Source organism: Schistocerca gregaria, chromosome 2 (genome assembly GCF_023897955.1).
Source record: "Schistocerca gregaria isolate iqSchGreg1 chromosome 2, iqSchGreg1.2, whole genome shotgun sequence".
NCBI classification, from domain to species: domain Eukaryota; kingdom Metazoa; phylum Arthropoda; class Insecta; order Orthoptera; family Acrididae; genus Schistocerca; species Schistocerca gregaria.
The window spans coordinates 1,052,221,849-1,052,234,965 of NC_064921.1; the positions used below are offsets into that span (position 1 = coordinate 1,052,221,849).

General features: G+C 44.4%; 1 protein-coding gene across 1 annotated transcript in view; it reads right to left on the minus strand.

The window, feature by feature from the left end:
- Positions 1-12,557, minus strand: part of LOC126335579 (ATP-binding cassette sub-family C member 4-like) — a 149,661-nt gene extending 137,104 nt beyond the window's left edge. The window contains exon 1 of the mRNA XM_049999010.1: positions 12,356-12,557. Coding sequence (XP_049854967.1) covers positions 12,356-12,429 — 74 coding nt within the window. The 5' untranslated portion in view covers positions 12,430-12,557. The remainder of the gene's footprint in view (positions 1-12,355) is intronic.
- Between the last annotated feature and the right edge of the window lie 560 nt (positions 12,558-13,117).

Here is a 13,117-nt window from a genome sequence, read left to right on the forward strand (position 1 = left end):
GGACGGCCTTAGGTGTAGTACCCATGCGTTCTGAAGGCCTCCCTCAGATGACAGGTTAGCAAGGTTTTCTTTTACTAACGTGTTGCTCCGTTGAAAGTAGTAGCTGTCAAGTTGATGTCTTGAAAGGACGACTTAGGTTATCAGCTTATCCGTTTTCAGCTTATCTTATCGCAGTGGGTTGTTCACTAACATACGAATTAAGTGACTCCATGATTCTGACATGCTTTGCTTGCTGCCATACTTCACTTTTTAGCGTCATACCAAGAAAAAGGCAAGCTTTGACGTTATCGAAAAATTCGACTGTTGTAAACAGTGGTTTCTATCAAAAACTACTTACTGATAAAACTGTGGGCGTTCGCCTAGAACGCTCTGGGAGCCATCACCAAACTAAACACTACACAGGTGTATGTTGCTTGGAGCGACCAAACCTCTAGACGCTGCACGACACATCTTCCCAGGTACAGGCGATTAAAAACGAAGAGTGACAAACACGTGGCAATTATGCTGACAGCCGGCCGCGGTGCCCAAGCGGTTCTAGGCGCGTCAGTCCAGAACCGCGCGACTGATACGGTCGCAGGTTCGAATACTGTCTCGGGCATGGATGTGTGTGATGTCCTTAGGTTAGTTAGGTTTAAGTAATTCTGCGTTCTAGGGGACTGATGACCTCAGATGTTGAGTCCCATAGTGCTCAGAGCCATTTGAGCCAATTATGCTGACACGACGCCCTAGAAATTGACAGTCACGATAAGCTGACTTCCTAACAAACCGAATATCAACTCGTCGCATATCAGGTATCTTGATGAAAACTGTCTTATATGAGCTGCACTACTTTGTGTGAATCGGTGACTAATTTGGTAATTTTGAAACTATGTATGCAAAGGTACGAGATCAGTTCTCAATCGCTCCACGGGTTTTCTTCAGCCACTTATCTCTTCTGTCACCTCTGATAATTAATCATACATGTGAAAAATATCATGTTGCACGTGAAAAATATCATGTTGCCACGTGTTTCGGAGTCCACAAAATTAAGGGAAGTTCGGTCAAGAATGTGCGTAATGGCTAAGCTTCCTTTGTTGGCTGCACTTGGCGGGGTACAGGCACTGGCTAGCCATTGCAGCAGTGCACAGTGGCATGAAGAGCAGACATTTACTATAGATCCTCTTTTTGTTTGACTCTAAGGTGACATACGCATATCGTACATAAAGCGGTTTCAACCAGACAGTCACTGCAGTTTAATTTATTGTATTAGCTATTAAATCTACATAGTATCCTCCCTTGTCAACGCAGTAGCAACGGACTGTCATGTGTTGGGGTCTAACTATGCACTTGTCATCTAGTGAACTTTCGACCAAGGGTACTCACAATTGCGACAGTTCATCAGAAGTCCCCACTACCGGACAGCAACAGTATGGGAGGTAGTATAAGCATTTGAAGAAACATGCCTAATGTTTACTCGGTGGAAGAGTTTCTTCCTTCTCGGGTAACGGCAAGACACAAAACTGCGGTCCATATCACCTAGTACAAAACACGCCAGGGGACAGTGGTCGAATGAAGGGAATCCAGTCAGGAAGCTAGAGGAACGCTTGATTTCAGTGCCGCCAGCGTGCAAGCGCATACGGCCATTTGTGGCTTCTGACCGCTGCCTTATCTGTCGGCAGGCGACAGAAGGAAATGTAGGACCCAGAAGATTGGAAACCGCCATCTTATCACCGCTGAAAAATCCTCTCGAACAGAAACAGAAGGATAATGATGATAATTAAAACCGAAGCGAAGAGAGAAAAATAAAACGAGACGTCGTAGGAAAAAAATTCGTCCTGTAAAAACTTATTCCGCAGACAAAATGGTTTTACCCAGGGTGCGGATTGACAAAGTGTGATAGACATGAACGGTAACATAACAACTGTAGGACGCTATGGCTGTGAGCATTTCGTGCGAATTCTTGCTCGACTGAAAGCTTACTCTTACTTGTGCGGGCTAGAGCACGCAATTGACACTTTCATACCCTCGCTCGTATTATGTGCGAGATGTGCGTGCGTAAAAATGCACTTACCTTTACAACGATTAATATGTAGGAACTTGAATGACATATTATGATTTCTGATGTCACAGCAGAACCACACTGATCGTATTTAGTAGTATAACAAAAAAGACCGTCTCGAGGGCAAGAATTACGTATTTCCTAGCTGACAAACTTGGCATTTCCCACGTATTCATTGAGCCAATTTTCTATTACAAACGGAAACAAAAAAATGAATTGTGCTTGTAGTGTAAATTATAAAAAATTTCTTTCCATGTATTAGTGAAGATACCTTTGAAATTATGAAACAGTCGTACAAAGAAATATGTAAATGTACAAATGTAAAAGTTCAATATCACGGACAGTTTGTGTACGTTGGACGCAGCTGCTTCGTGTCTACAACGCAAATTTGCACGTGTCCATGGCAACGCCTACAGCTCGTTTTTGCCTGCAGCCGTTCGCTCTTGAAAACTGTCAAAATCGCTGCCAGAAGTAAGACATTCCTTGAGTCGACTGTAGGAATGTCTTAGAAGTAAAGGATACATGTGTTCAAACTCCATGCACGATGCGACAATTTTTCACGCAATTAAATGCTTATGACGTCATGTCTCTTGAATTATGTGTCGTACATTGATGTATTTGCGTAGGCACAGTGAGCAGCATATGTCAATACTGTGTGAGAAATATGCTGCGAATAGCGTTAGTAGCAAAGAAATAATAAATTTAAACGCCATGCATGATGCGGCAGTTTTTCACGCACCTCGTTGTCAATCATAGCATACTTCCTGAACTACGGTAAGTAGGTGGTTTCTTATCCTCAAAGTGATTGTTGCCTGATGGCAGGGGAAATTTGTATCGAGTTAGGTTGAAATCGGTCCAGTGGTTTAGGGGAGATGTGGAAAATACATACACATACATACAATATATCCATTTTCATAATATGTATGGATTAATTCTGGTGACCGGTTTCCGTCTAAGCGATTATCTTCAGCCCCGAACTTGAAATGTGTAACAAAATGGGTCATTTGTGATAGAGCTATTCGCCTTATAAACTTACGTACAATAAAACTACGTGTATACCCTTGATGACGTGTGGGGGCGAGTTCACGGCGCTGCCGTGAGTACCAGTCACCAATCGCTGACTAGCTTCTAACGCATAGCATTCACTAGTTGCCGTTATGCAGCTGTCTCATTCAGCAGCTTCAAAAATTTCGTCGCGCTTCACAGCATCGTTAACCTGTCGTGTTAGGTGCTTGACACCAAATCGGCGGGCGAGCTTTGAACAAAACACGACGTACGATCCTAACTGCCGCTGCGTCGTATCTAGTAGGTAGCGCGCAGGGGTCGCTTCCTGCTGCCGCTTTGCACACCTCACTGCGCGACCTTGGAGAACACCTGTACGAGGTGACGGCGCGGCGGCGGGAAGGAGCCGATTCACATGTCACTGTGAGCGCTGGAGGGCGAAGCGGGGGTGTCTGCACTTGGTGCCGTGACCCGCTACTGCGGGCCAATGCGCGCTGAACTGGGAAGGTGGAACTGACAACAGGTAACACTCGTACGTAGCGCGTGTTTCTTTGTTAACGGCGTTTTGAGGCACGTGAAGCTATTAAGGAAGACTCGTTAGAAGTGCCATCGAAAAATTAGGCGTTGCCGGACCAGTCGTCGCAGTATTCAGCCGAACTGTTTTTTGACAAATCGTGGAAAATCTGTATTACTGGTCATTAAAATTGCTACACCAACAAGAAATGCAGATCATAAACTGCAGATCATAAACCGGTATTCATTGTACAAATACGGGATTTCGGTGCATAGATCCGATGAAATTAGTACCCACAACAACCACCTCTGGCCGTAATAACGGCATAGATACCCTTGGGCATTGAGTCAAACAGAGCTTGGATGGCGTGTACAGGGACAGCTGCCCATGCAGCTTCAACACGATACCACAGTTGATCAAGAGTAGTGACTGGTGTATTGTGACGAGCCAGTTGCGCGGCCACCATTGACCAGACGTTTTCAATTGGTGAGAGATAGGGAGAATGTGTTGGCCAGAGCAGCAGTCGAACATTTTCTGTATCCAGAAAGGCCCGTACAGGACCTGCAACATGTAGTCGTGCATTATCCTGCTGAAATGTAGGGTTTCGCAGGGATCGAATGAAGAGTAAAGCCACGGGTCGTAACACATCTGAAAAGTACGTCCACTGTTCAAAGTGCCGGCAATGGGAACAAGAGATGACCGAGTCGTGTAATCAATGGCACCCCATACTATCACGGCGGGTGATACGCCAGTATGGCGATGACGAATACACGCTTCTAATGTGCGTTCACCGCGATGTCGCTAAAAACGGACGCGACCATCATGATGCTGTAAGCAGAACCTGGATTCATCCGAAAAAAATTACGTTTTCCCATTCGTGCACCAAGGTTCGTCGTTGAGTACACCATTGCAGGCGTTCCTGTCTGTGATGCAGTGTCAAGGGGTAATCGCAGCCATGGTCTCCGAGCTAATAGTCCACGCAAACGTCGTCGAACTGTTCGTGCAGATGGTTGTCGTCTTGCAAACGTCCCCATCTGTTGACTCAGGGATCGAGACGTGGCTGCACGATCCGTTGCAGCCATGCGGATAAGATGCCTGACATCTCGACTGCTAGTGATACGATGCCGTTGGGATCCTGAACCAACCGATTCCATATTCTGCTAACAGTCATTGGATCTCGACCAACGAGAGCAGCAATGTCGTGATACGATAAAACACAATCGCGATAGGCTACAATCCGACCTTTATCAAAGTCGGAAACGTGATGGTACGCATTTCTCCTTACAGGAAGCATCACAACAACGTTTCACCAGGCAACGCCGATCAACTGCTGTTTGTGTATGAGAAATCGGTTGGAAACTTTCCTCATGTCAGCACGTTGTAGGTGTCGTCACCGGCGCCAACCTTGTGTGAATGCTCTGAAACGCTAATAACAGATTATATGCTCTTGTACTGATTTTAGAAAATACATCTTGTGGACGAGAACTATATTGTGTGCAGGATGACGCATCGGCAGTGTACAAACAGAAAGAACACTTCTAGGAACACGTAGCTGGTTTCTCTCTTCGCTTTCATGGCACGCCTTAAGTACAAGAGGACATCAAAAAGTAAATTACGTGTTATTGCGACAGGTGAAAAGGTGAAGATTCGCGTCGTGGCCCTGATGGGCCAATGGGGTCCAAACGACCGCCGTGTCATCCTCTACCACTGACGTCATCGGTCACCGCTCTCTCGGTCGTTGTCGGCTTCCTTGACCTTGGACCCGCTGGAAATCGGTCGAGCAGCTCTCGAGTTGGGCTTACGAGGCTTATTGCACCCTACACCCTATACCAGCCCTTCCACCGAGCAAAAGTCCCTAGCAGTACTGCGAATCGAACCAAGGTCCACTCCCCCTCCCCTCCCTCCCCACCAGCACACTGGCACACTGAGCAATGGAGGCGGACTACTGCGACAGCCCAAGTAACAGTTTGAATGCTGCGCTACACTTCAAAGTGACACAGGTGCATGGCGCTGTTTGTCACCAAGTGTTTGTAAACAACGGTCGCAACGTTCTACCAGCTGTTCAGTTCCTCGACCACGGATGGTCACAGAGCCACTAGAGAACCACTGTGTGAACGTCCTCGTCGTTGGAAAATCTCTTTCTCCCAAATGTGTCATTAAAGTTTGCCGAAGTGATGGAAATCGCGTGCTGCAAGGTCTCCGGACTTCCTTATCAGCGCCACGTACGCCTGTGCGGCCTCGGTCAATACACTGTTGGCACCATTTCACTACAGTTGGACCCGACATTGCATCTGGTCAGTATACCGCCAGAATTTCCCGGAGAATCTGTGTGCAATTTAGACGTTTTGCCCACAAGAACCGTACTGTCCTGCCTATTCGAACTTTGGAGTATATAGCTAGTGCCGCGTCATTTCCCTCGCACTCTGGGATGCGCTTGTTACCCATACCGTAGCAGAGCCGTGTCTGCAGTAAACACGTGGCGTGTTCTCTCTCTGACAGTGCCCCACTCCTGTTGCGGACTGGTACTCTATACAGTCCCTACTTAAAATCCTCACTGGACGCCACTGGATCGTTAACTGCTGCTGGCGCTAGTCTATTCACACTACAGGGAACGTGAACGTGACGTGTTGTCACTCATCACAGTACAGTGAACGTGAAGCTGTGAGGGAGCGCCCGCTGCACAAAAGTCAGGAACACATTTTATCTGTTTTAAGAAATTAGTAAAGTAAGTACAGTTTATTAATAGCAGTAGGCAAGTTCGTAACTAATGTTTTTTTTAGAAAGGTCATGGTAAGTTCTACACACACCGTTATTGGAAACTGAAAGAAAAAATTATACATACGATCGCCGGTTTACATATCACCTGTTGCTTTATCCTTTGTGTTTTTATTTCGAAATTAGAAAGAAAGAAAGTCAAAAATCTTTCTTTCTCTACAGAGCAGACGGTTTCATTGTTCAAAAAGTTTTCATTGTAAATCTCATTATCGACACTTTTATTTAGGCACTGTGTTGTTAGGATGGTGGTTACCGCTGAACAACCGGTTTTCAGTTATAGCGCTTTTTCCAACGCCAGTTTAAACAGCAGAAAATAACCGGTTTCTGAAATAAGCGATTTTCGGTATTTTATTCCTATAACTTTGCTGTATAAACGTAGAAATCGAACAAGGGTTAAAAATTTTTGACTCTCTTCGTTTCAAGATAAATAGAGTCAAAATATTGGCTTAAATAGGCAAATAAAAAAGTTAATCCGTCCACTGTTCTCTGCTTTTCTCAAAAGGTGGTAAGCTATTGACTACTACAGAAACCACCAGTATCTCCTACCGATTTTAATTTTTTGAAATTGTTCAAAAATCACTTTGTAACAGGGGATCATACCACTATTTGGGCTGTACGAGTAGTCAGGGTAAAACCAGAGGCAGAAGAATGTTTCTTGTGTTAATTTGTCCGTTTCAAAGCGTTAAAAGCAGATAAATGGGCGTTATGTAGATTAGATTAGATTAGATTAGATTAGATTAGATTAGATAAGCTGCACTCTGTTGTTATTGTAAACTATTAATGAACTGTTACGTTTTAAGTTTTTCCTTACATTATGTCGCAAGTTTGTTGCGGCTCCTCCCGTTTTTAATCTTTTAAAGCAAATGGAGCACTGTACTTCACTGATAGCGCATTCTGTAAAATACTTCCAGACTGTAATTCAACTGTGATGTCCGACGACGACAGAGAAAAACTACCATATAGACCACATGGGGAGAGACTTGCACACTGCACATCGCACGTACCATCTGTTGGGCCACGGCACATGATGAACGTACATTATTGTCTGAGCAATGCTGCACCAATTCTTGTGCCACATCTTTGTTGCTCGTTTCTGTCGCATTGTTATTAAAATAGAACTGATTTCTTTCTCCATTTGCTATAACACCGCAAAATTTCAAAACAATACAAATTTTACGAAAAAAAATTACTTCTTCTTAAAAAAAAGGTTCATTTAAAAACGAAAAATTTTAGCACTTCGTAGTTATTAGCAAAAAAAAAAAAAGCACGTGATTTAACCCTAGACCAAACAAATACCGAAAAATACCGGTTACTCAGAGCTAAAATAGCGGTGCCGCTTTTACCCGTTCGGTTTTTCCCATTCCTAATGTGTTTGTTTTCCTTTGTTCAGGTACTGTGAAGCCGAAATCATTTTTCGCCTTCCGATGCTGTCTCCCTTTTGCGGGAGAACACAAACAAAGCATTAAATCCTGATGCAACCTACATCTACATCTACATCCATACTCCGCAAGCCACCTGACGGTGTGTGCCGGAGTGTAAACTGCCTCCGTAAACTGCCACGAAAAAAAGCAATGAATAAAACAAAGCTTAAGGAGACACAAAATGGTCTATTGTAACGTGAATGTATGCGACGAAAAACACGCTGACTTGAGGATGTTAGAAGAGCTGCCATCGTCAATGTCAGTCAAACCATCGTTTCCGAGAATTCTTGGCGTTGCATGTACGTTCCGTGACGCCCAGCGAGAGTCGACCGTAACAAACACGTGTTTCCTGAAATCGCCATTAGTGTCGCTCGAAGCGGGAAAGCGTAAGCATCCCTCGCACTGTGGCCGACAGCAAGTGCATCCTTTTCAGATAATGGGGCAAAGTCTGAGCGTCTCTATATCAGACTGCGAGCTTCTGTGATGCGGGAAAAATACTTCTAGTTGCACCGTGTCAACCTCCCGTTGCTTCTGAGAACGTCTTCCGGTTTCCAGTAATCGGTCGAGGTTTGTATGCAGCAACAGGCCTGGAGACAACAGCACTTGGGCAGCGCCCCTGCCTGGCGATTCGCCCAAACTACTGGGTCAATTTTCTTGGAGTTTCCACAGGTAACTTCAGCACAGATCGGGACACCGCACAGGCTTCACTTCACAAAAATCGGATCACGAAAAACGGATATCAGTATTTAATCTTTTATCCAAAACCGTTGTATTGTGCGTTACCGTGTTTGAACAAGCTAATCTCCAAAGCTGCTAGATCATTTTTCATGGGGTTACCACAGGTAACTTTAGAATAGCTTCGAGCACCGCACAGGCTTTATTTCATAAAAATAATATCACGGAAAAAAGATATCTTAATTCGAAATTTTGGCCATACTAATATTATAAATCGGATAGTAACTCCATTACGTTTTCACTACAAATGCACAAAATCGATTTCGATGAAATTTGGTGCGGAGATAGCTTGAAATCTGTGGAAGAATATAGTCTGCTTTTGACATTGTGTAGTACAAGAGATTTACTGATTTCAAGCATATTACTTGAATTGGGGACAAATATTTACAATTTGGGAAAGCTGTTTGCTGTTTAACTTTTGATCCTTGTGATATTTGGTAAATGCTTTTATTGGTTGATATATTTAACACGATAAGATTCAAAGTAATGAATGCAACGCCTGTACAGTCTTCGATGATTTTAATCCTTACTTCACACTATTTGTCGGTGTACACATGTGGCTACTTCATTAGCACAGTGCACCCCCGTGCACACACGGCTCTCCGGCGAATTTGCGCGCGCCGCTGCGTCGTGCTTCGGGGAAGTTTGTGAGGGCGCAGAGAGGGGCGGACATCACGAGCTATGCTGGCCTCAACACGCACACACATGAGACCAGCTGACGCTATTGCACGTACAGTAGCTTACTAACTACCACACAAAGCAGTGCAGCTACGGGTAACAGTACTGCATTATTTTAAAAAATGGCTCTGAGCACTATGCGACGTAACTGCTGAGGTCATCAGTCCCCTAGACTAAGAACTACTTAAACCTAACTAACCTAAGGACGACACACACATCCATGCCCGAGGCAGGATTCGAACCTGCGACCGTAGCGGTCGCGCGGCTCCAGACTGTAGCGCCTAGAACCGCTCGGCCACTTTGGCCATTATTTTAAAATCGAAATGTGTACAAAATTGGAAACAACCCCAGTTAATGTTAAATGCGTGTATTTCAAGCTTTTTCAGCCCTTCTAACCGTATTAGCTTACAACGTAAGCCCGATATAGTTTGGACGCCATGGTTACTTTGACCCCTCATATAGCAAACGCTTTACAGCTCTCTGCTGGTTTTCAGTTCGACGTTTAGTGTATTCTCTTTGGCAGTAAAAGTCCCATCAGTATAGCTGAATGGCGCCGAGTAGTGACGAGTTGTTTCTGCAACAGTTGGCGAACCTGTTGCGACTTATAATTGTGTACAAAATGTTTGTTAAAATCAGGGTGTGTGAGATCCACCATTTAACTGCAAAGCGAGGGTGTTTTCAAGTATACCATGTATGTTACTCGATTAGTTCTCAAAACACACCACCCATGAGGTTTTTTTTCAGACGTGTATATCCGTAACCATATTACGATTTCTGAGCTTATGTGCGTACTTGCTCGGGCTTACTTTGATGAATGACCAGTGTTACCCAGGGTTAGAGATATACAATTTATTAAACAGAATTAATGCTGATGACAGTATGGAACTAAGGAAAACGTACATTATTCATAGGGATATAGACGAAGGCTCATTTGTAATACTTAATGTGTCTACAACTAAGAAACAAAAATTTCAGTCAAATAGTGCACAATCTGCAACCTGTTGTGGTTCTGGCACTGATTCAGGTACAACATATAACGTCAAATATTTCCGGAAACGAGGAATGAAGTTTGTTCGAACACAAGTGCTAGATGTTGGCTCGATAAATGAAGAAAAGATAACCTCAATTCTAACTGCAGTGGATGTTTTGAAACGAGGCTTTAGGTCTGAGTTGGATGAAATTGAAGGTATTATAAGTAGCTATATTTGGATCTATTTGTGTGGTACCCCATCTTAGTACCTTTCATTATATTTGTAATTTTGATGATGGATCACACTGATTTATGTACCATACTAGGTTATTTCTTTTGTTCAAAAAAATGTTCAAACGTGTGTGAAATCTTATAGGACTTAACTGCAAAGGTCATAAGTCCCTAAGCTTACACACTACTTAACCTAAATTATCCTAAGGACAAACACTAACATCAATGCCCTATGGAGGACTCGAACCTCCGCTGGGACCAGCCGCACAGTCCGTGACTGCAGCGCCCGAGACCGCTCGGCTAATCCCGCGCGGCGTTATTTCTTTTATGAGGCTTAATAAAGCACTTAAGAAAACTTTGGATCAATGTATTTATTTGTGGACGGTCAACATTTCTCTGTGTTTTTGAAATATTGAACACAAATGGAATGGTAGCTGACAGTTGTGGTAGAAGTATAGGTTGGACAATGTATCGCGAAATCCACGTTAACTTTAACCACTTACATTTTTTTGATTACTTCCTCTCTATTTTAGAAAATGTTTTGTCCTAATTAGTATGTAATCCTTCCGTACAGATGCCTATGTTCACTGACATAAAAATCACAGCAGTTAAAAACAGTCCTGATAATCACATTTGAATCTGAAAATCGGTCATAGTGTACCCGGTTTACGGTACTTATTTAATTAAGTAATAAAGTCATTGCTTTGCAAGAAAAATAAAATGTTGCAAATAAACACTGGTGATAAATTTCCACTTAAAGAAGCATGCTGCAACATTCGCTTCTCAGAAGTTGTCGCAGTGCGTTGCAAACACGTTTTCCTACGTTTCCCGCTGGAGTAGCCTTCAGCTTACAGCCGCCTCATTCACACACGTGCTCGGAATAGCGCAGTGGTGGGGGCAGCCGCAGCGCCGAGAGCGCTCCGGCAGAGTAGAAGCCGCTGTCAGAGATCTGCCACGACAAATTTCCTGCCCTCTCAAGAGTCACAAGGAGACGGCAAGACCGTGGGGTCGGGGATTTGTCCGAAATTTTGTGTGGTGGAAGAGGACCCCTAACACCTCATGTGGTTAAAGTATTAGGACGCACTACTCGGAAAATCCCGAGAAAAATTTCTTAGGTACCTTATGAGTGTGCAATGTTAGACCATCGCCGAGCCGCCGTGCGGAGTAGATGGTTGGGGCTCGGACTCTTACAGCAGATGTCTCTGGTTCGATTCCTCCTCTGGCATTTTTTCTTCTGTTTCATTTTCTTTTGTTATTCCACCAATTATTCAAAACGTTTCTCAAACCTACATTATTTTTAAAACAGCATTTTAGCTTAAGAACGTGAAGTTTTTCATTCAATGGAAAATAATTTAATTGCATCGATATCTTCGGAAGAAATCTTGTTTATAATTATTATATGTATAAAAATTGAATGTTTCCCAGTCGACTTTGTTATTCTAATTAAAAACCCCATGCTCCTCCTCATATACTTTACAATGAAAAATGGAAAACCCACCGCCATGAATTGTGTTGTTGGACAGAAAGAAAATAATTTCTATTCAATAATGTAACTAATTTGATAAAGATAAGTTTGGGAAACTTTCTGAATAATTGGTGGAATAACAAAAGAAAATGAAACAGAAGGAAAAAGAATGTGACAGAGGAGTAATCGAACCCGAGACCTCTAGCCTCAGAGTCCGAGTCGTAACCATCTACGCCGGACGGCGGCTCGGTGATAGGCAAACATTATATACTCATACGCACCTAAGAAACTTTGGATCGATGTTTCCCGGTACTTTCCTGGTAGTGCGTCCTAGTATTTTAACCATGCGAGGTGTTGGGGGTCCTCTTTGACCACACAAAATTTCGGGCAACTCCCCGACCCCACGGTCCTGCCGTCTCCTTATCAGTCGGATAGTCCAGCCTCGTTCGAATCGAGGCGCGGATGAAGCAGTTCCAGGTGGACTGTTTCCCGGCGCGCAGTGTCAGCAGAGGGGGCGGCGGCTTACCAGAAGGTGAGCACGGACAGCGGGTTGGCGGTGGCGCGCGGGTTCGGGTTGGACTTTCGCTTGGAGGCGTCCATGGCGGCTGGGCTGGGCTCGGCTACGTCCTGCGGCCACCGGCTCACTCACTGGACTGCCGCCTGCGGACCTCCGCCAGATGAAGGCGCCCGATCCGCCCCTCCTCCTCCTGCCCCCCCACTACCGCCACAGAGCCATGACTTGCGGCGCGGCGCTTATCGCCTTCCGATACGTAACGCCGGCCTTCGACCGTCGCGAATTGATACTTGCGGTGGGTAGCGCGGGCAGTCCGCCGAGAGATAACCAACATCTCAGTATTTGACGGCGCCAGTGGGATCAAAGGGCACCGTTACTCTGTTCCTTCAGAGTGTGACAAGTTAAAGCCATTGGTAACTGTTAGCCAGAGTAGCCTTATCTATTTGTCGAGCATAAAATTTTGTGGTTGTTATATTAAAAAACTAGAACACGCCTCGATTGTGAAAAAAGGCACCTAGTGTTAACCTAGGTTTCGGCGTAGATAACTAAACCTTCTTCAGAACAACAATAGAACCCACAAGTGCCTAAGAAGACCTTTGTCAATGATTAAAAGAACACCATAGCTACCCATTTATAAACGAAAAAGAAAGGGAAAACACAGACAGTACATATGTACAAAGTCAAAACCACTACTTAATGGTGTACGATCCACCTCACACCGGCCAATGTTCGATGGGCCAAGACCCGCCATGCAATTTGTCGCGGGTCATGGCC